The sequence below is a fragment of the Chiloscyllium plagiosum genome, chromosome 4 (genome assembly GCF_004010195.1).
Source record: "Chiloscyllium plagiosum isolate BGI_BamShark_2017 chromosome 4, ASM401019v2, whole genome shotgun sequence".
Classification (NCBI taxonomy): domain Eukaryota; kingdom Metazoa; phylum Chordata; class Chondrichthyes; order Orectolobiformes; family Hemiscylliidae; genus Chiloscyllium; species Chiloscyllium plagiosum.
In genome coordinates this window covers 4854033-4877977 of record NC_057713.1, presented here as the reverse complement: position 1 = coordinate 4877977, position 23945 = coordinate 4854033, and the positions used below count along the sequence as shown (strand labels likewise).

General features: G+C 44.9%; 1 protein-coding gene across 2 annotated transcripts in view; it reads left to right on the top strand.

The window, feature by feature from the left end:
• Positions 1–23945, top strand: part of LOC122548820 (BTB/POZ domain-containing protein KCTD1) — a 214521-nt gene that overhangs the window by 2890 nt on the left and 187686 nt on the right. The window contains exons 2-5 of one of the 2 annotated variants that reach the window (XM_043687629.1): positions 1629–2037; positions 9499–9663; positions 9759–9839; positions 11690–12587. In XM_043687629.1, coding sequence (XP_043543564.1) covers positions 1629–2037; positions 9499–9663; positions 9759–9839; positions 11690–11968 — 934 coding nt within the window. In that variant the 3' untranslated portion in view covers positions 11969–12587. Of the gene's footprint in view, positions 1–1628; positions 2038–9498; positions 9664–9758; positions 9840–11689; positions 12588–23945 lie in introns of those variants that run through there. The other variant, XM_043687628.1, reaches the window with a different exon arrangement.

Here is a 23945-nt window from a genome sequence, read left to right as displayed (position 1 = left end):
AAAAAGTTGCCTCTCAGGTCCCTTTTATATCTTTTCCCTCTCACCTTAAACAAAGTCCTCTAGTTTTGAACTCCCTCACCCTCAACAACTACTCTACTCGATGGTCAAACAATAGAAGGACCCAGTTAAGAAATATTAACTCCATTTTAGTAATAAGAATCTTATTCCGTCAGTTAAAAATAACAAGCACATCAGAGCAATCAGCAATACAAATGGTTTGTAGAATTATGCAGCACATCCAAAGGCCCTTCAGCCCTTTTCTTTCTGGTGCGATGCAATCACTTCTAAAGCTCCTGCTATTTCAAGCAGTCCAGCAAATGTTCCCCTTTCTAATTTTTGTCTCATTCTCTCTTCAAAAGGTTTAACTCTTGTGAAAAGTATTATTCACAAAAGGTACAACATAAAACTTCATTGTTTCTACCTCTGTCTGATGGTATTAAAAGCATGCCAAACCTTTCTAGGCATCAATAACTGATTACTGGTAGTCTTGCTTGCCTCCTTTAAAATGCTCCTTAGAACCTCCCTCTTTTCCCAAACGTTTTGACACCTGACCCCTTGAGGCTGGGTGTCACATTTTTGCTGATGACACTCCTGTGATGATCCGGCTTTAGTACATTGAAAGGTGCTATGGGAATGCAGGTTTTGATTACTGTTAGGAGGCAGTGTAGGCTGGAACTCAGTTATGGGCTGTGGCCTTACTTCAATATTGAGCACTGTTCATGGGACCTACGTTTGGCAAGGAGTGATATTCACCACTGGACAGGAACAAGTTTACAATCGATGTCTGTGAAATTCACTAGCATCTTTAGGGAATCACAGAACATTATAGCACAGCAGGAGGCCCTTCAGCCCTTCTTGTCCGTGTTGGCTGTTTGAAGGAGCTATTGAATTGGTCCCACTCCTCCAATATTTCTTCCATTGTCCTGAAAGTTTCCCCTTTTTCAGTGAGTGACTATAATCTTTAACTTTTAACTTGACTCCTTATTTCTTTCCACCTTGCTCTGAAGGTTTTGTACCTAGGCACTTGTACCTAAGATTGCGCCATGTGTGGCGATATTGAAAACTTTTCACCGCCTTCCTGTACGTCAGTGTGAATAAAGTCTAAACCTAAATCTGAAACTTAACTTTTGGAAATTGGATCTGCCTCCACCTCCTGGTCAAACAATGCATTGCAGATCATAACTTGCTGCGTTAAAAATGAATTCTCCTGGTCACTGGGTTTGGGGTTCTTGCTAACAGACCAGACCAGGTAAGTACGGTGGATTTCCTTTCCTAAAGGACGTTAGTGAGCCAGATGGGTTTTTATGACAATTGACAATCATCACATGCTCATCATTAGACCAGATTTTTATTCGAGATTTTATGGAAATCAGATTTCACCATGGATAGCTTTCGAGACTCGGTCATTAAGTACATTCAAGGCTGAGCTAAACAGATTTTTAATCAGGAAAGGGATGGAGGGTAATAGGGAAAAGGCTGGAAGGTGGGTATGAGGGTGATCAAATCAGCCATAATCTCATTGAATGGGATAGTAGACTCTGTGGGCTGAATGGCCTACTTCTGCTTCCAGGTCATATGGTCTGATGTTCTCAAAGTACTAACTTTTCCTTATCCTTTGCTCCTTCCAGTAAGTCCTCAGCACTGTGTAGGTGTCAGGCAGCTATGGCGGCTTTCAAAGGAATATGGACACAACAGTTCTGGAGAGCGGTTTCTGGGGAATTTCTGGCGACACTCATCTTTGTCCTTCTCGGCCTGGGCTCTACAATCTCTTGGGGAGATGAAAATGCACCTTTGGACATTGTCCTCATCGCTCTATGTTTCGGACTTAGCATCGCGACCATGGTGCAGTGCTTTGGTCACATCAGTGGGGGTCACGTGAACCCAGTGGTAACTGCTGCCATGGTGTGCACAAGGAAGCTAAGCCTGGCCAAGGGAATCTTCTACATCATCGGGCAGTGCCTGGGTGCCATATCTGGTGCTGGGATCCTCTACCTGATCACGCCATCCCATGTTGCGGGTGAACTGGGAGTAACCAAGGTACATCAAATTCAGAGGGCAACCAGCTGAATGGGCAGCAATGGGGGTTGATCAGGACACAACCATTGCCAACCGTGGTGGTAACAGACTCAGCTGTGACTCGGTTGGGAACACCCCAGCCCCAAGCAATTTGCCCCAGGCAGGATAGTACTGAGAGCATTCCACATTGTTGACTCTGCACCCTCCATGCTTTCAATTGAACAATAGCCTCTGTTTCATAGAGTAGAGCAGTGTCTCCAAGGATCTTGGCCCAGGATCACCCACCGACCAAAATGAGTAAAACAAACTATCATCTCAGCGTCATAATGCTGTTTGTGGGATCTCACTGTGGAATTCCTACATTCTGGTATTCCTAGATCCAATGAGTGCAGTGACGGTACTTCAGAAGGGTGACCATAAGAAATAGGAACAGGGGTAGGCCATTCAGCCCCTCAAGCCTGTTCAACTCTTCAATGGAGTCTGGCTGATCCAACATTCCTCACACCCACTTTCCTGCCTTTTCCCTGTAATCCTCGATTCACTGATTGATCAAGAGTATATTTGCCTCCAAGATGCTTTGGGATTTGCTAAGGTTATGACAGCAATTAATTCATACTTTCATTTTCCAAACCAGAAAGATAACCTTTGAAATTGCTCTTTGTTTTTTCATATATTGATGCATAAATGTGGGCATTGCTAACTGAGCAACCATGTATTGCCCGTCCCTAGTTACCCCCTTAAATTGAATTGAATTAATTGTCACGTGTACCGAGGCACAGTGAAAAGTTTTGTCATGTGAGCAATACAGGCAGATCACAGAGTTAAATAGCATAGATAGTAAATAATAGGTAAACAGCAGCAAAAACAAAAACACAGGTACAGGCGAATGTTCAGAGTTTGTGAGTCCATTCAGTATTCTAACAACAGTCGGGTAGAAACTGTTACGAAACCGGCTGGTGCGCGTGTTCAGGCTTCTGTACCTTCTCCCCGATGGTAGAGGTTGTAGAAAAACATTGCCAGGGTGGGATGGATCTTTGAGAATGCTGGCGGCCTTTCCTTGACAGCGGGCCTGGTAGATGGATTCTCTAGATGGGAGGTTGGTCTTTGTGATTGTCCGGGCCAAGTTCACCACTCTCTGTAACCGTCTCCGATCTTGAATGGCACTGTTGCCATACCAGGTAGTGATACATCCAGACAGAATGCTCTCGATGGTGCACCTATAAAAGTTGGCGAGGGTATTCACCATCATTCCAAATTTCCTCAGCTGCCTCAGGAAGAAGAGACATTGTTGGGTCTTTGTAAACAGTGCGTCCACATGAAGAGTCCAAGAAAGCTTGTTGTGGATGACCACTCCCAGGAGCTTGACACTCTCCACTCATTCCACCTCTGAGCTGTTGATGTGTAGGGGGCATGAGTAACATACCGCAGAAAGTCAATAATGCGTTCCTGGGTTTTGCCGGCATTGAGAGCTACGTTGTTCTCAGTGCACCATTTTTCCAGGTCTTCCACCTCCTGTCAGTTGTCTGTTTTATCACCAACTGAGATTCGACCGACTATGGTGGTGTCATCAGCGAACTTGTAAATGGCATTAGTCTGGTGTTTGGCAATGCAGTCATGGATATACAGTGAGTACAGCAGGGGGCTGAGTACACACCCTGGGGATCGAGTGTTGAGTGTTAGTGAGGATGAAATATTGTCCCCAGTCTTCACTGATTGCGGCCTGTGGGTCAGGAAACTGAGGATCCAGTTACAGAGAGTGGGGCTGAGACAGAGATCACTAAGTTTAGTAATCAGTCTCGAGGGGATAATAGCGTTGAAAGCTGAACTGTAGTCAACGAGTAGGATTCTTACGTAGCTGTTCTTGGTGTCAAGGCGTTCTAGGGAGGAGTGAAGGGCAAGGGGTATGTCATCTGATGTGGAGCTGTTGGTCCGATAGGCAAATTGGAGTGGGTCAAGAGTAGTGGGGAGGCTGGAGTTGATTAATGCCATGACCAGCCTTTCAAAGCACTTCATGACCACCGAAGTTAGAGCCACTGGGCGGTAGTCATTGAGACATGCTGCATGAGCCTTCTTAGGCACAGGGATGATATTGGCCCCTTGAAACAGGCAGGGACAGTGGCCTGCTGCAGGGAGAGGTTGGAGATGTCCAAGAAGACCTCTGCCAGTTGATCTGGTGTAAGGTCTGGTACTCCGCCTGGTCTCATCACTTTCCTTGGATTCACACGAAGAAAAACTGATCTGACCTCTGATGCAGTGACTGTCGGGATAGGTTTGTCAGGACTTAGAGTCATAGAGATGTACAGCATGGAAACAGACCCTTCGGTCCAACCCCGTCCATGCCGACCAGATATCCCAACCCAATCTAGTCCCACCTGCCAGCACCCGGCCCATATTCCTCCAAACCCTTCCTATTCGTATACCCGTCCAAATGCCTCTTAAATGTTGTAATTGTACCAGCCTCCACCACTTCCTCTGGCAGCTCATTCCATACACGTACCACCCTCTGTGTGAAAAAGTTGGCCATTAGGTCTCTTTTATATCTTTCCCCTCTCACCTTAAACCTAAGCTCTCTAGTGCTGGACTCCCCGACCCAGGGATAGGTGTTACCTCTCCACTGAAATTCTGCTCAAAGCAAGCATAGAAGGTGTTGTTACAATCTGGGAGGGATGTGTCATCGTCTGCTCTCTTACACTGTCTCTTTTTAGAACCTTGAGAAGGTGGGGGTAAGCTGCCTTCTTGAACCGCTGCAGTCCATGTGCTGTAGATAGACCCACAATACCCTTAGGGAGGGAATTCCTGGATTTTGACCCAATGACAGTGAAGGAATGGTGAGTGGCAGAGGGAGTTTGCAGGGGGTAGTGTTCCCATATATCTGCTGCCCTTGTCCTTCTGGATGGAAGTGGTCATGGGTTTGGAAGGTGCTGTCTGAGGATGCAGGTGAATTTCTGCAGTGCATCTTGTAGGTAGTACACACTGCTGCTACTGAGTGTCGGTGGTGGAGGGAGTGGATGTTTGTGAATGTGGGGCCAATGAAGCGACTACTTTGTCCTGGATGGTGTCGAGTTTCTTGAGAGTTGTTGGAGCTGCCCCCATCCAGGTAAGTGGGGAGTATTCCATCACACTCCTGACTTGTACCTTGTAGATGGTGGACAGGCTTTGGGGAATCAGATGAGTTACTCGCTGCAGTATTCATAGCCTCTGACCTGCTCTTGTAGCCATTGTATTTATATGGTGAAGTATTTATACTACTACTACTACTGCTCCTCAGATGCTGCCTGAACTGCTGTGCTTTTCCAGCACCACTCTAATCCAAACTCTGGTTTCCAGCATCTGCAGTCATTGTTTTTACCTATTTATATGGTGAGTTCAGTTCAGTTTCTGGTCAATAATAACCCCATGATGTTGATAGTAAGGGATTCAGTGATGGTAATGCCATTGAATATCGAGAGGCAATGGTTAGATTCTCTCTTGTTCAAGCTGGTTGTTGACAGCACTGAATGTGTGGCATAAATGTTTCTTGCCACTTAGCAGCCCAAGCCTGAATTATTGTCCAGATCTTACTACATTTGAACACGGACTGCTTCAGTATCAGGAATTGTAAATGGTGCTGAGCATTGTGCAATCATTGGTGAACATCCCCACTTCTGACCTTGTGATGGAGGGAAGATCATTGATGAAACAGCTGAAGGTGGTTGGGTTGAGGACACTCCCCTGAGGAACTCCTGCAGAGATGTCCTGGAGCTGAGATGACTGACCTCCAACAACCACAACCATCTTCCTGTGCGCCAGGTATGACTCCAACCAGCAGATAGTTTTCCCTTGATACTCATTGATTCCAGTTTTGCCAGGGCTCCTTGATGCCACACTCGGTCAATTGCAGCCTTGATGTCAAGGGCTGTCCCTCTCCCCTCCCCTCTGGAATTCAGCTTCTTTGTCCATGTTTGACCCAAGGCTGTAATGAGGTCAGGAGCTGAGTGGCCCTGGCAGAACCCAAACTGGGCATCACTGAGCAGGTTATTGCTGAGCAGGTGCTGCTTGATAGCACTGTTGATGAGGATCAACGCAGCGAAAGTGAGGACTGCAGATGCTGGAAATCAGATTCTATTCCTGACGAAGGGCTTTTGCCTGAAACATCGATTTTCTTGCTTCTCAGATGCTGCCTGAGCTCCTGTGATTTTCCAGCACCACTCTAATCTAGCACTGTTGGTGACATCTTCCATCACTTTACTGATGATGGAGCGGAGATTGATGGGGCAGGAATTGGCTGGGTTGGACTTGTTCTGCTTTATGTGTACTGAGCTGGATAATTTTCCGTATTGTCAGATGGATGCCAGTGTTGTAACTGTACTGGAAGAGGTTGGCTAGGGGAGCGGCAAGTTCTGGAACACGTGTCTTCAGTTCTATTGCTGGAATGTTGTCAGGGCCCATAGCCTTTGCAGTATTCAGTGCCTCCAATCATTACTGTGTGGAGTGAATCGAGTTGGCTAATGACTGATATCTGTGATTCTGGGGAGCACTGGAGGAGGCAGAGCTGGATCATCCACTCAGCTCTTCTGGCTAAAGATTGCTGTGAATGCTTCAGCCTTATCTTTGCACTGATGTTCTGAGCTTTGAGCGTAAATATATTTTTCCCTCTTGTTGGTTCCCTCACCACCCGCTGCAGACCCAATCTAGCAGCTATATCCTTTAGGACCCGACCAGCTCAATCAGCAGTGCTACTGCTGTGCCAATTTTAGTGGTGGGCATTGAAATCCTCCCACCCAGAGTACATTTTATGCTTTTGCATAAAGATTTGTTCAACATAGAGGATTACCAATTCATCAGCTGATGGAGGAGGGTATGGGGTAACCAGGTGGAGGTTTCCATGCCTGTCTTTCAGCTGTTGCCATGAGGTCCAGAGTCAATACTGAGCACTCCCAGGGCAACTCTCTGCAAACTGCATGCCACTGTGCCACCACCAGTACTGGGTCTGTCCTGCTGGTGGGATGGGGCATACCCAGGGATGGTGATGGGGATGGTGGTGTCTGGGACATAGTCATACTCACAGAATCATATCTTACAATGTCAGGCAGTGGCTTGATTAGTCAGTGAGACAGCCATCCCAATTGTGCAATCACCACCTCTCCACTCCACTGCCCTCCCCTCCCTACCCTACCTGCTCCACCCCCTTTCCCTGATGCAATGAGGTGTGTGCAGGTTCAACGTGGCTGTTCTCCATTCTCTCAGGAACCTTAGTCAATGACGGGTGGTCAGTCTCCTTTTGATGCCTTTTTGAGAATTTCCAGCAGTTGAACAACTGAGTTCTTGCTCAGCCATTTCTGAGGGCTGTTAAGAGTCAACCACATCATGGTGGGAGTCATACATTGGCCAGACTGGGTAAGGGCGCAGATTTCTCTCCTGACAGGACAGATGTGACCTTGGTGGTATTTCTACAATGGGTTGTATTTGTACAGAGAGGAGTCTCTTGGCACACTGGTTGATGAGCCTGCTCCTGAGCTAATATCTTCAGGTTCAAGACCACTTCAGGAGTTGATAGGATGTTTCTGACATGCCAAATCAACTGATAAGCAAAGGGACAATCCTTCCAACACACTGATAGTAGGCAATAAGAGCAGAAAAGATTTCTAAGACTGATGTGTCGTGATGGTCCTCAAATTGTTGGATGAGAGGTTCATTATGTGTGAACGTAACTTTTTTTCCCCTGGGATTTGACTCTTTCTACCCATTTCAAATTGTCCTTGATTTCAGGATCTTGCTTGATCATTAGGAACAGTAAGAGTAAGGTAAAAACAAGGACTGCAGATGCTGGAAAGCAGATTCTAGATTAGAGTGGTGCTGGAAAAGCACAGCAGGTCAGGCAGCATCCGAGGAGCAGGAGAATCAACGTTTCAGCAAAAGCCCTTCATCAGGAATAGAGGCCACAAGTAAGTGTGATTGATAAATATTTAGATTTTAAAGTCGTCAATGGATTTGGAGAGGAACAGGATTAGGATATTGAGATAGACGATTAACCATAATCATGTTTAAAGGTGAAGCAGACTTGAAGGGCCGAATAGCCTGTTCTCAATGTTAAAACACATTGCTCAGGTTCTGGAATCACATGTAGGCCAGGTCCAGTTGGAAGATTTCCTTCCCCTAAAAGACTTCAGTGAACCCGATGAGTTTTCCCAACAATCGATGGTCGTTTCATGCTCATAGAGACTAGCTTTCAATTCCGGATTTATGAATTGAATTTAATTTCCACCAGTTGCTGCTGTGACAGGATTTGAACCCATTTCCCCAGAGCACTAGCCTGGCTCTCTGGATTACTAATCCTTGTCAAATTCTTGTAAAATAGAACAAGCAATTTGTCATAAAGGCATTTGGATGGGTACACGAATAGGAAGGGTTTGGAGGGATATGGGCCAGGTGCTGGCAGGTGGGACTAGATTGGGTTGGGATATCTGGTTGGCATGGACGGGTTGGACCGAAGGGTCTGTTTCCATGTTGTACATCTCTACGACTCTATCACTCTATGACTCCAATGATCGTGAAGTTTAAGTGGAGCATAGATGATTTAAATTAGTTCATTTTGGTTGAGCTTTCCTCATTGAAAGTTTTGAATTAATCCCTTAAGCAATGTTTTCTCTAGTTGCTTCAAGTTCAGCAGAAATAAACCACCAAGCAAGGCTAGGGCAGTGAGTTTGTGAATAATGTCAAACGTCACTAAATACAATCATACAGAACACTGCACTTATTGAATTATTAATCAGAATTTACATATTCAACAAAAACTGTAAAAGCCCACAGCAATAGGGTGCCTCTTCATTGTCCTCTGGGCAATTAGGGATGGGCACTAAATGCTGGCCTGGCCAATAATGCCCACATTGAACAAACATGTAAAAACATCACTGAGTGTGTTATGTCTCAAACAAGCAAGAGGATACCTGTTCCATCCACATTGAACTCTACATCTGAAAAGGAGTTGGATATCATTCTTTGAGCTAAAATGACGAAAGGGAATGTGGGGAAAGTGGGAACAAGGGACTGAGTTGGATGATGAGCTGCGATCACCTTGAATGGTGTTGCAGGCTCGAAGGGCTGAATGGCCTACTCCTGCTCCTGTTTTCTACCTTCCAATATTGAAAATGCAGAGTTAGTGTAATTACTGAAAATGAATAACAATATCATCTTTGTTCATTACTGACAATTAATTACTTATCCTTTGAGTAAAGCCCCTTGAGGTAACTTTGAAGTCAGCATCTGTTGCTGGCTCTGACTGAGAGTTTAGTTTGTTCGTGTTTGAGATAATTAGCATGCCAGCACAAGATAGCTTCCTTCAAAGATAATGTCACAAAGTGACCTCTTGGCCCTGTTAAGTCAACAGTGTTCAGGCGTTTGTTAAAAAGTCTCTGAAAATGGTTAGATTAAGCAAACCAAGCCTTAAAACCAAAACATTCTAAACCCCGGAGCAGCTGACAAAACTTCATCTTGATGTTGCAGATAAACAGGAAGCTTTCGGCAGGACATGGTCTATTGGTCGAGCTGTTTATTACATTCCAGCTGGTGTTTACCATCTTTGCTACATGTGACTCTAAGCGCAATGACCTCAAAGGCTCAACAGCTTTAGCCATTGGTCTGTCCGTGGTCATTGGGCACCTGTTTGCAGTAAGTGTATTGAACCACCTTTTAATCGATTGGGATTGATTGCAAGCTGCTTATATACCTCAGAGTTCCTGCTGACTTGTCTTCCTGTGCTCCAGGTTAACTACACGGGAGCGAGTATGAACCCTGCTCGATCATTTGGACCTGCAGTTATTACAGGGAAATGGGAAAACCATTGGGTAATTATCAGTCACTCGTCATTAATGCAATTATAAATTTTTCCAATTGCAGGTTATGTGGTCAAATTGGCACATTGCCCAGATTCAATGGGCTGAATGGCCTCCTTCAGTGATGTATTGATACCAAGATTTTTAAAAAGTTATTCACTCATGGGATATGGTGGGCTGGGTCAGGCATCTCTATTGCCCTTTGAGAAGGTGGTGAGACAACTTCTAGAACCACTGCAGTCCACAATGTCCTGAGGGAGGGATTTCCAGGATTTTGACCCAGTGACTCTGAAGGAATGGAGTTAAATTTCCAAGTCAGGATGGTGAGTGGCTTGGAGGGGAACTTGCATGTGGCGATGTTCCCGTCTACCTGCTGCCCTTGTGCTTCGAGATGGAAGTGGTCGTGGGTCAAAGGGGCTGTAAACTATGTTCTGACCACTCCCTAGCGTTACATATTTTCCCATTCAATTTCTATCTTCTCCATAATGGTTCCTAAATGTACTTCCACCGTCGTTTCAGACAATGCACTTCAGATCGCAATAAGCCACTTTGTAAATAAATTCCTCCTTTTTGTTTTTGTCCATCTAGTGTCATAGCGAGCAATGAACAGAATGACATCCACTTCCCTCCCACATTAGACACTACCAGCTGCCAAAGGCTTCCAGTAGGCATTGTGGCTTAAACCTGTTAGAGTTTAAAACAATATAAGACAGTAAGGACTGCAGATGTTGGAGGTCAGAGTCAATGGATGAAGCTGGAAGAGCATAGCAGATGGGGAGCAGTCCTGATGAAGGGTTTCGGCCCGAAACGTTGACCTTCTTGCTCCTCAGATGCTGTCTGACCTGCTGTGCTCGCCCAGCTCCACATCTATCGACTTAAGACAGCAATGAGTTAGAGCAGGCAGTTTAGACTTTCCAACTCCACCATTCAATAAGCATGGCTAAATATTGTCCTCAACCTGACCTTCTCCATTTCCACCTTATGCCTTAATTCCCTTAAAATCTGCAGTTAGCTCAGCTGGCTGGATTCTCCAATACACAAGAGATGCTAACAACATCGATTCAATTCCTGCACTGGCTGAATATGCTGTGTAGGTCCCAACGTCTCTCCTTGCCCTGAGGCATGGTGAGTCTCAGGATAAAATACTGCCAGTTGCCTCTGTCTAATGAGAGAGCAGAGCTGTGGTGATTTTATTTTTACACACGAACATCTAGTGATTCCAGAATCGAGCATCCACAGCCCTCTGGGACAGAGAATTTCAAAAACTCAACACCTTCTGAGTTTTTCTCAGTGCTAAAAGGCTGGACTCTTCTTCTGAGACTGAGCCCATCTTCAAGATTCTCCAGCCTGGGGGTCTCCTTTCTTGTAGTATTTGTTGACTCTCTTAAGCCTTCATAGAATCCCTACAGTACAGAAAGAGGTGATTCAGCCCATCGAGTCTGCACTGACCCTCCGAAGAGGAGCATCCCACCCAGACCCACCCAATAACCCCACATTTCCCATGGCTAACCCACCTAGCCTGCACATGCCTGCTCACTATGAGGCAACTTCCCATGGCCAATCCGCCCCAACCTGCACATCTTTGGACTGTGGGAGGAAACCGGAGCACCCGGAAGAAACCCACACAGACACAGGGAGAATGTGCAAACTCCGCACAGTCAGTCGCCCGAGGGTGGAATTGAACCTGGATCCCTGGCGCCTTGAGGCAGCAGTGCTAACCACTGAGTCTCTTCCATATGTTTCAATTCTGATCACTCTTCAGTCTTATAATCCAACCCAAGCCCAATGACCCACCCCTATGTTTGAGGTTCAATGTCTATACCTTTCTCATTGTGTTATTCCACTTTCCTCCTTACCTACAGGTTTACTGGGTGGGCCCAATGATGGGTGGAATCATTGCTGCCGCCTTGTATGAATATCTCTTCTGCCCAGACAAAGAACTGAAGAACTATCTTAAGGACATTCTTAAGCCTATGCAACCTCCCGGCGACAAATGCATTGAGGCAGAGAACAACAGGAGCCAAGCTGTTGAATACGAGGACTTGGTGATCAAACCTGGAGGTTCTGAAATCATTGCCATGGATAAAAATGAGGATAAGATGGAAAAAGATGTCACAAAAGAACTTCTGTCATCTGTATGACTAGCAAAGGGCGTGGAAAGCAGAGACGAGGATTGCAAACTCTTGAGTGTGAGTGTCGTTCCTCTAAAGGAAACAGATCTGCTGTAAATAAGTGGTACCATGTACCTCTTTGCCAACTGTTAGAGAAATTATTCATTCACAGAATCTCAGAATGGTGCAGGAGGAACCATTCAGCCGATCATGCCTGCACCACTTCAATCCCCTAGTGCCAGGTTCCTGCCTTTTCCCCATGTCCCTGCTCACCATTTCTATCCAAATAACTGTCGAATGCCCCTCTTCAATGCCTCAAGTGAACCTGCCTCCCCCATATTCCCAGGTAGTGCATTCCACACCCTAACTGCTAGCTGGGTGAGGAAGAATTCACCCTTGCTTCATCTACAGCTCACTTTAAGTCTTGTATCTTTTATGAGTTGGAATGGCTTCTCCCTATCAACTCTATCCAGTCCCCTCATGTTTTAAAAAATCTCTATCAAATCTGTCGTAAAAATGATACAATTATTTTTAGAATATTTCAGGAAGGTGACACAAAAGGATGAAGTCATTGAATCCTGACAGTGTGGAAGCAGGCCATTTGGCCCATCGAGTCCACACTGAAGACCATCCCACCCAATCTCTAACCCTGCATTTCCCATGGCTAATCCATCTGGTCTGCACTCTGGGCAATTTCCCATGGCCAATCCACCCTAACCTGCTCGTCTTTGGACTCTGGGAGGAAACTGGAGCACCTGGAGGAAATCTACACAGACCTGGGGAGAACATGCAAACTCTACACAGACAGCCACCTGAGGCTGGAATTGAACTTGGGTCGAAAAGTGTTGTGCTGGAAAAGCACAACAGATCAGGCAGCACCTGAGGAGCCGGAGAGTTGATGTTTCAGGCATATAAGCCCTTCACCAGGAACCTGGGTGCCTGGTGCTGTGAGGCAGGAGTGATATTTGAGTCAGTTGGTTGGTGGATTCCCTTTTATCCAATTCGCTCAGATATTTATAAGGAAGTTTATTTTGAAGAATGTGATTATATTATGTAGTGATGGAAAGGTTCCTTGACCCAATGCCTTTCCAAGTGCCTCGTTACCAGTGAAACTTTACAGATGGTGATGAATCATTTTGGATTGAACCAGTTACCGCTGAAAGTCTTTCACAACGTAAGATGCAAGGGTTTTTTTTTAGATTACATTACAGTGTGGAAACAGGCCCTTCGGCCCAACAAGTCCACACCGACCCGCCACAGCGCAACCCACCCATGCCCCTACATTTACCCCTTACCTAACACTATGGGCAATTTAGCATGGCCAATTCACCTGACCTGCACATCTTTGGACTGTGGGAGGAAACCGGAGCACCCGGAGGAAACCCACGCAGACACGGGGAGAACATGCAAACTCCACACAGTCAGTCACCTGAGGCAGGAACTGAACCCAGGTCTCTGGCGCTGTGAGGCAGCAGTGCTAACCATGCTGCCCACGGTGAAGGGTGGTTATGTTTCTGCTGAATGTTTTCCGATGACACTGCTGCTGGGAATGTAACCATGCCACTAACTGTGCCTTGCTGAAATAGCCAATTCACAATTAGCGTTGTGGCTCACAGTGGGGCTCAGATGCACTTACAGATATTCACCTGCACCCTGCAGGCAAGAGGAACATGTCCAAGCATATTCTTCTTTTTATCAATCAGAGGAAAGCATAGGGGATAATAATTCTCTGGGGCGTTCTCCATGACACCACAGACAATCAGCAGGCAATGCAATATTGAATCAACATTCTTACGCGAGTCCCTGATGCATGCTGCACAGTTTCGACAAGTTGTTTCTCTCTTCAGTATCGATTTAACCGATAGTCATTGGTTTCAGTTACGCCTCAGTTGGTAGCACTATCAACTTGAATGAATTGCAAGATCAGGGGTTTCAGTCCTGCTCCAGGGGATCCAGGATATAAAGAAACAAAAGCTGATGCTGCTATGTAGTTTTATGAGGGAACCCTGGGGGAGAAGACCTTAGACTGAGCCTGTCACATGTGTGTTATAATTTGGAAGTGCCAGTGTTGGACTGGGGTGTCCAAGATAAAAATCATACAAAATCAGGTTATAGTCCTCCAAGTTTAAAGCTTTCAGAGCGTTGCCCCTTCGTCAGGTAGCCACAACACTAATTGTGAATTGGTTATCTCAGCAATCCATACCTTCCTGAAGACGGAGCAGCGCTCCAAAAGCTTGTACTTCCAAATAAGCCTGTTGGACTAGAACCTGGTGTTGTGTGATTTTGAACGTGTTAAATATCCCATGCAGGGCAGTTGATTTGGGTTTCCTGGCCATCACATTAACAGACTACCTGGTCATTAGAACATTCCTCTTTGTGGGAGCTGGCTGAGCAAAAATTGGATACTGTGTTCCTCATATTACAGCACTAATCACACTTCAATGACTATATTAAATTACTTCAGTGACTGTATAAATCACTTTAGGATCCACTGAAGTCCTAAAGACGCTATATAAAACCAACTGATTTCTTCCTTTACCTCCTTGACAAAGCTTTTGGTCACCTGCCATAATATCTCCTCCAGAGATTCACTGACAACATAGCTGTGCAGCACCTTTGAAGGCTCATCCTTTTTTAAGCTGTTATATAGATGCCTCCTGTTGTTGTTATACCAACTGAGGCTTTATTACTAGTCATTTTTTTCTAGTTTATCTCAATTCATGTTTCATTAAAAGGAGACCTATACTGTTCTTTGTATCTAATAGATATGTTCAGCCTTTCTGCCATTTGAATAGGTTGGTAGCCAAGTTTAAAATGGTCTCACTCTGTAGATTTGAAAAAAAAACAGGCATAGTTTGAATGAACTATGACCTCTGGATTTCATTGCTGAATCATTGGAGATGTAGCTGCCTGAGTTTTATTTTCTTAAACTCTTTGCACTTTAACCTAACGTGTTGCTGTTTTGAAATGTTTGTAGGACTTGACTTCAGGTAGGCTAATTAAATCTTCTTACAAGGGCCAAAAATACAGAAAGTCTTGTGATGCATGCTTCCCTACACCATCATCAACATTGAAACTAGGAGGAGGCCATTCAGCCCTTCGAGCCTGCTCCACCATTCAGTTGAATCATGTCTGATCATCCAACTCAATGCTATATTCCCACTTCCTTGATAAATTATTGGGTAAAGTGTCAGCTTTTTAAAAAAAAATTATTCAGAGAAGCAGGGTGCACTGTCTATTGCTTTGGCCCAGCATTTATTGCCCATTCCTAGTTGCCCCTTGAGAAGGTGGGGGCAAACTGCCTTCGTTAAACGCTGCAGTCCATCTGCTGTAAGTAGACCCACAATGCCCTTAGGGAGGGAATTCCAGGATTCTGACCCAGGTGACACTGAAGGAACAGTGATATATTTCCAAGTCAGGATGGTGAGTGGCTTGGAGGGGAACTTGCAGGGGGTGGTGTTCCCTAATACCTGCTACCCTTGTCCTTCCAGATGGAAGTGGTCATGGGTTTGAAAGGTGCTGTCTGAGAAACCTTCCCAAACGTTTGCAGTGTGTCTTGTAGATAGTACACACTGCTGTTACTGAGCATCAGTATTAGAGGGAGCGAATATTGAAGGTGGTGGATAGAGAACCAATAAAATGGGCTACTTTGACCTGCATGGTGTTGAGCTTCTTGAGTGTTGTTGGAGCTGCCCCATCCAAGCAAAGGTGGAGTACTCCATCACCCTCCTGACTTGTGCCTTGTAGATGGTGGACAGGCTTTGGGGAGTCAGAAGGTGAGTTGCTCGCTGCAGAATTTCTAGCTGTTGCGCTCCTTTTGTAGGCACAGTGCCGTATCAGTTTCTGATCAATGATAACTGCTGCCCCACCTCCCTACCCTCTCCTCTTCCCCCTCAGGAGGTGTATGGTGGGGGATTCAATGATGACAATGGCATTGACCTTCAAGAGGCAATGGTTAGATTCTCTCTTACTGGAGATGGTCATTGCCTGGCATTTGTGTGGCACGAATGCTGCTTGCCATTTGTTGGCCCAAGCCTGGATATTGTCCAGATCTTGTTGCATATGAACATGGACCGCTCTAGTATCTGAGGAGTTGTGAATGGTGCTGAACACTGGGCAATCATCGGTGAATATCCCCAAATCTGATCAAATGATGGAGGGAATGTCATTGATGAAGCAGCTGAGGATGGTTGGATCCAGGACACTACCCTGAGGAACTTCTGCAGGGAAGTCCCGGAGCTAACATGACTAACCTCCAACAACCACAACCATCTTCCTATATTTTGTCAGGGTTTCTCAATGCTGCACTTGGCCAATCTCACGTCATCTCTGGAATTCAGCTCTTTCACTCATGTTCAAACCAAGGCTGAACTAAGGTCAGGAGCAGAGCACAGAGATCCCAAGATGAACTCACAACGCATTCTATGGAAAGCCTGTGGAACCAAGCCCCCCTGAGATTAATACTTTCTCCTTTACAGAGCCTGGAATATTCTGGAAATGAGGTGGGGAAGGGGGAAGATGACGAGTTTCTAGATCACTTCGTAGGATTGTGGAGAGATCAGCCAACTGGACCTCAGAATATCAGTTTCCTGATTGGGGCTGTTAATCTGGTTCAATCTGGGAGTCTTGGCTGACATAGAAAAAGGGTAAGTGTCAGAGATACTGACACTCTGGTGCCTGACTGTGTGTGAGGCAGTACATAGTCAAGGGTTGGTCATGTGTAAATAAAGGATGACATGGTAATAGATACCAGCCTCTGTGGAGTTATTTCAATTTCTTTGTAGCAATGGTGAATGGAAATGGCAGGATGAAATTACTTTTATAAAGGTAGGTTCAGATGACTTAGCTGTTCCCATTCAATGACCCCTAATCCCATTCCCATAATCCCATTCAATGCTTGTGAGATTATGAATTTGCAGCTATACTCTCATCTAGTAGGTTAAAACAACATTGATAATTCGCAAGAAGACAGTCCAGGGCAGGGTAAAAGCAAAGTACTGTTAGATATCAGAAATAAAAACAGAAAGCACTGGAGAAACTCAGTGGATTTTTCTCAGAACTGAAAAACAATCATATCGGACTCAAAATGTTAACTCTGTTTCCCTCTCCACAGGTGCTGCCGAACCTGCCGAGTTTTCTCAGCAATTTCTGTTTTTATTTCAGAGGCAGTATTCATGCAAGTGTCGTTAAGTGATGCATGGGGGAGGCAGTGGTGCAGGAATGATGTCATGGGACTAGAAATCCAAGTACCCAGGTCAATGTTCTGGGGATATGGGTTCAAATCCGACCATAGTAGATGATGCAATTTAAATTCATTAAATGTTAGCCTAGCGCTGACCATAAAGCCATTGTTATATAAAAAAAGAATACATCTGCTTCACTAGAGTCCTTTAAGCAAAGAGGTCTGGCCCCTGTGCGTCTCATAGCTGCCCTTTGGGGAATAAATATTGGCCCAACCAGTGATGCCCTCATCCCATGAACAATGGTTTAAAAAACCAGCAGAAGAAACGCTCACAACGTCATTTTGAACGAGTTAATATATTAATGAACACGTCTTCACTCTCATCTCAACCCCTAACTCAGGAAACCAAGATACCAGATAGTAGCACTCTTAAAAAAAACCTCGCACACATCGTTGACTCTTCATATGCCTTGCAGAGTAACACACAGAGCTTTTCCCTCACAGTAAACCCGTTTGTGGAAACTCAAAGTTGGGTGGGCTTGAGAAGTTACTGGTCCTACAGGGATCATCCATGATTGCAGGCTGTCTCCCGTTGACCTCCTTGAACCCAGGTTTCCAGCCAACCGGGTGCAGGTTCCATCCAGAGTTAGAACCTTTGAAGTCAGAAAGCACATAGACTGGGTCCCTTAAGGTATCGCAGCAGGTGGATAAAGTGGGTAACAATGCATATGGGATACTTACCTTTACTGGTCAAAGCATAGAGTTTAAGAGCAAGGAGATGATGCTGGAACAGTATAAAACATTGACAAGGCTACAGCGGGTGTACTGCGTGCAGTTCGGGAATCTCCATTATGAGAGGGATGCGATAGCACTGAGAGAGGGTGCAGAGGGAGATTAACCAAGATGGTGCCTGAGCTGGAGAGTCTCAGTGATGAAGAGAGATTGGACAGACTGGGATTGATTTCCTGGGGACTGAGGGGGGGTGCGGGTCAAGCTGAGATATATTAAATTATGAGGGACATATACAGAGTAGAAACTTTTCCTCTTGATGGAGGGATCAATGACCAAGGGGCTATGATTTAAAGGAAAAGGCAGGAGGTTTAGAGGGGATGTGAGGAAAGCCTTTTCCCCCAGAGGGTGGTGGGGAATCTGGAACTCACTGCCTGTAAGGGAGGGAGAGACAGGAACCCTCATCACATTGAAGATGATTTTAGATATGCACTCACAATGCCAAGACATACAATAGGATTAGAATAGTTAGATGGCTGTTTTTGACCATCACAGACTCAATGGGCTGAAGGGGCTTTCTCTGTGCTGTGGATCGCTATGGCTTTTGACTCTACGTCATCCAGTTCAATAACATCTCAAAGACGTAGATTGACCTCTGGGATGTATTCTAAATTAATCATTACCATGGAAACATGCCAAAAAAGCTAGTGGGAACATCTGGATGTAGGTTTGCTCACTGAGCTGGAAGGGTCATTTTCAGACGTTTCGTCACCATACTAGGTAACATCTTCAGTGAGCCTCCGAATGAAGCACTGGTGGTGTAACCTGCTTTCTATTTGTATGTTTGAGATTCCTTGTGTTGGTGATGTCATTTCCTGTGTGACATCATTTCCTATGGTGATGTCATTTCCTGTTCTTTTTCTCAGGGGGTGGTAAACGTTACTATACTGACAAAATGTCTGAAAACAAACCTTCTAGCTCAGCGAGCTAACCTACACCCAAAAGCTCAGCTACAAATCTTCTCAAAAGTGGGAACATCTGTCAAAGAGCCTTCACCCCCTTCACCCGTTCTATCATCAGACTGTCAACGCTGCAGCAATAATAATGTGCCAGGGAGCGTTTGAAGAGGGTTTGAGCAGTTCAGGCTGATACTCTCTGCAGTTTAGAAGAATGAGAGGAGATCTAATTGGGGGGTATAAGATGCAAAAGGGGATTGGCACAGTGGATGTAGACAGGATGTTTCCTCACGTGGGAAAAATCTAGAATGAGAGGTCATAGCTTTAGGATGGGCGAGGTGCATATTTAAACAGTGATGAGGAGAAATTACTTCTCTCAAAGGGACATGAATCTGTGAAATTCACTCTCCCATAGTGTGGGGGATGCTGGGACACTGAGTAAATTTAAGGAGGGAACAGAGATTTTTAATCAGTAACGGATTGGAGGGTTATGGAGAGAGGGCAGGGAAGAGGAGTTGAGGCCAAGGTGAGATCAGCCATGATTATATTACAAGGTGGAACAGGCTTGAAGGGCTGAAAGGCCTATTCCTGCTCCTAGTTCTTATTTTGTTTAAAGTGCAAGCTGAAAGGGTTAACTACATCACAAGATAAGTCCCACCCATCAGGTTAGAAAGGTCAATTTCTGGAAGGAGGTTACAGAGACAGGGAGTTGTCAGTTCCTGGTCTGGTGAGAAATGGTTATGTTCACGTGTCTTTAACTTTTCACCCAAATACTTAAATAGAATTGTGAAATCGCTCTTATTTTGAGCTTGATGTCTATCTAAGAGACTGCCAGGTTTTTAGATGTGATGTAACTCACTATTAGCTAATCGGTAATAAACCCTGCTCCTATTTTGACTTGATTTCTTCATCTCCCCGTACCTATAAAAGTTGGTGAGGGTATTCACCGTCATGCCAAATTTCCTCAGCTGCCTGAGGAAGGAGAGACGTTGTTGGGCCTTTGTAACTAGTGCGTCCACATGAAGTGTCCAAGAAAGCTTGTTGTGGATGACCACTCCCAGGAGCTTGACGCTCTCCACTCATTCCATCTCTGAGCTGTTAATGTGTAGAGGGGTGTGGCATGAGTAACATCCCGCTGAAAGTCAATAATGAGTTCCTTGGTTTTGCCGGCATTGAGAGCTAAGTTGTTCTCAGTGCACCATTCTTCCAGGTCTGCCACTTCCCGTCTGTTTCGTCAATATGTACGGGTTGATTTAGAAAATAAGTTTGAGAGAAAGAGACCCAGGAAAGGTCAGAGATGACGTGAGATTAGGTTTTTTCAACGCTAGGAATGATTGGATGAGCTGAGATCTGTTTGTCATAACTGAGCTTGGATATGAGGGGTGAAATGGCCTCTTTCTGCATATAACAGCGTACCAAGTGTTGAATCTTTGGTCATGTCTGGACAAACTATTGGTTTGCAGTTTCAAAGATGTGAAGCAAGCTTAACTAATAGCCCATGCAGCCCATTACAAAACCTGACCTATTCACCCTGATGAAAGCTTGTGATTTTCCAAATGAGTGTAGTCTAAATGATGATCATGTGGTTTTAGAAATAAAATCCCCTCCCAATCTGATCCCCAGTGCGTCCGTGATTAGACTGGGATGTTGCAATCTACTTCCATTTTTATGAAACGCTGCTCTGTTAATTAAGCAGCAAGAAATACTTTCAGTACATCAGCTTCCTCTGTGGACTAATTGAACGGGGCTGCCTCATTAAATTCATTCAGGTTGATCCCTCTCTCTGTAGGAAGCAACGGGATTGCAAAGAATACAACTTGGAGCAAAGCTGACACTAATGAGGAGAATTACTGCTGGATATTGCTATGGGAGCAATCAAAACATCTCGACTACATCTTCAACACTGCAATGAGCTTCTGCTAACTGAAGGATTGCCCAGCTTTTTATAACATTCCAAGTGAAGGCCTGTATGTGTGTGTGCGTGTGTGTGTATGTGCAGGAAATTACTCAGGACCTGACGGCACATGTCATTTATTTTAACAGAGAAACCAACAAGTGGCAACGTGGGGTTAATATATAGGAGGCCAGTTAAGAGAGAGGCAGAGTTCATTTTGACTTGGGAGTTTTACAACCATAGGACATCACAGTCAATAAAATGGGCTTGTCAATGCTGTAATGCAGAAAACAAGTTGACCAATTTATGGTCAGCAAGCTTCCCCAACAACAACCTGATAAATGATTCAGATAATCTTTTTCGTTTTTCAGCTTTGACCTCAGCAATACATTCTCTGCAATTGTGTCCTTGGCTTTTCCATGGCCAGGCTGGTTTGACATCTCATCTGAAAGACCGAAGTTGAAAAATCCAATCACTCAACAGTGATGTTCCTTTAGTAACTGGGACACGGGCATTGCAGGTGGCAGCATTGATTGCCCATCCTTTATTTCCATTGAAATGGTTTGTTTGGTCATTTCAGAGGGCAGCTAAGAATCAGCCATCTTTTTTGGATCTGTAGTTACATCTCTCCCAGACCAGGTTAGACTTCCTTCCCTAAAGGACAGTCTTGAACCAGATAGGTTTTTGACAAATGCTGGCACTTGTCATGGTCAAGACTTAGCTGATAATTCCCAATGTATTCATTGAATTTAAATATCAAGAGTTTCAGTGATGGGATTTGGGCCCATATCTCACAGCGCCAGGGACCTGGGTTCGATTCCAGACTCGGGCAACTGTCTGTGGGGAGTTTACACATTCTCCCAGTGTCTGCGTGGGTTTCCTCTGGGTTCTCTGGTTTCCTCCCACAAACCAAAGATGTGCGGGTTAGTTGAATTGGCTGTGCTACATTGTCCATGGTGTTCAAGGATGTGTAGGTTAGGTGCATTAGTCAGAGGTAAATTTAGAGTAATAGGGGAATGGGTCTGGGTGGGATATTCTTCAGAGGGTCAGTGTGGATTTGCTGTGCTGAAGGGCCTGTTTCCACACTGTAGGAATTCTATTAACCTGAGTCTTCACCTAATTAAATCGCCAGTATCTTGTCATCTTTCCTAACATAGCTCCAAAAGATGTCTTTAAAACACCCCAGTGAGGAACTGGCAAGGGCAAGGTTTGGTCTGGCAAACAAATTAACCAGCAAATTCTTAATAACATCCTGGAATCAAACCAATACCTGAGGGTTTACCAACATTGCCCATAACCCGGGAACAATTTATTTGAACTGGAGTCTCACTAAATATCATGGAGAAAAAGGTATAGCAGTAAGGTGAAAATGGTTTTTTTGTTTGTTTGGACAGTGGACTAAGAATGGGATCCTGCTTTAAACCCAGGAGACTCTGTTTAACAATATTTGCAGTTTCTAAAACAAGTCACTGGAAGATATTGAGCTGTACTGACGTGTTACTTTATTCGAGCAGTGAGGGATGATTCCAATCCACCTGGATGTGTTGAGGACAATGTTGCCCAGAGACTGTTGTGACGATGCTGCTCCTTTAACAAAGTTAGGGTGTCTTTTTCTTCAGAGAGGTCATAAAAGACACAGACCCAAAAAGTCTCTCTGACTTCTCTCCCAGAGACCCTGTGTTTGACTTTTCCTTTTGTGCCAAGGGCTGTTCATGGGGATTGTTGCAAGTATTTGGAACAGTATCATTAAATTGGGATGATCAGTTGGGTTTTTGGAGAGTTTAAATTATTTGTTATTCTGTTCTCTTTTGTTGTGTTTCGTTCGGTAATCTTGTAAATAAATCCTGTTTTGGGTGTTCAGGTCCATTGTACCCTGAAGGTGGCAATACAGATTGATAGAGTGGTCAAGAAGGCATACGGCATGCTTTCCTTCATCAGACGGGGTATTGAGTACAAGAGTTGGCAGGTCATGTTACAGTTGTACAAGACATTGGTTCGGCCACATTTAGAATACTGCGTACAGTTCTGGTCGCCACATTACCAAAAGGATGTGGATGCTTTGGAGAAGGTGTAGAGAAGGTTTACGAGGATGTTGCCTGGTATGGAGGGTGCTAGCTATGAAGAGAGGTTGAGTAGGTTAAGATTATTTTCATTAGAAAGACGGCGATTGAGGGGGGAACCCGATTGAGGTCTACAAAATCATGAGAGGTGTAGACAGGGAGGATAGCAAGAAGCTTTTTCTCAGATTGGGGGACTCAATTACTAGGGGTCACGAGTTCAAGTTGAGCAGGAAATAGTTTAGGGGAGATATGTGTAGACAGTCCTTTACGCAGAGGTTGCTGGGTGCCTGGAACGTGTTGCCAACAGAGGTGGTAGAGATGGGAAGGTTAGCACCATTTGAGATGTATCTAGATAGATGCATGAATGGCCAGGGAGCAGAGGGACATAGACCCTTAGAAAATAGGTGACAGGTTTAGATAGAGGATCTGGATCAGCGCAGGCTTGGAGGGCCGAGGGGCCTGCTCCTGTGCTGAAATTTTCTTTGTTCTTTTGTTTAAAACTACATGGTTTGACCAACTGCATCCCTCCTGGAATATCTGCGTTACATCGGCTTAAATCAACGAGCAAAGTCACAATCTGGGCTACTTTCTTGGAATGTTTTGAGGGGGTCTGGCCTGGTCCACAGCAGATTGGGGGCTCTTTGTGGGAATTGTTCTATAGTTCCGATTTGGGATTAGGGTGGTTGGACTCAATTACAGCGAGTGGTAGGTGTTAGTGTCTTTTGTTCTGGGTGTTGGATTTGGTTGGTTTAAACAGTGCTTGGGATAGAAATGGCTCTTTCAGTCACCAAGGGCTTTCTGGGGGTGGAGGAAGTGACCTTGGGGGTTTTACAAAAGGTGATTAAGGCCAAGCTGCAGGAATTAACAGACAAGCTGGGGTTGGAGCTGCCTCCTTCTGTGAGGAAAAGAGAGATAATTACAGCAATAGCTCAACATTTAAATTTACTGGAAAAGCCATCAGAAACTTTAGAGATGGCTAGAATTCAATTGGAAAATGATGCAGCTTGAGTTCGAGATGAAAGACAAGGAACGGGCAACAGAAATGAAACAGTTTGAATTACTAATACAAGCAGAGGAAAGTGAACAAGAACAAATTGCTTTAGCAGAACAAAAAGAGAGAGAAGAGAGATAAAGAGAGAGGAAAGGAAGGAAGCGAGGGTGTTTGAACTTCTGAAAATGGCACTTC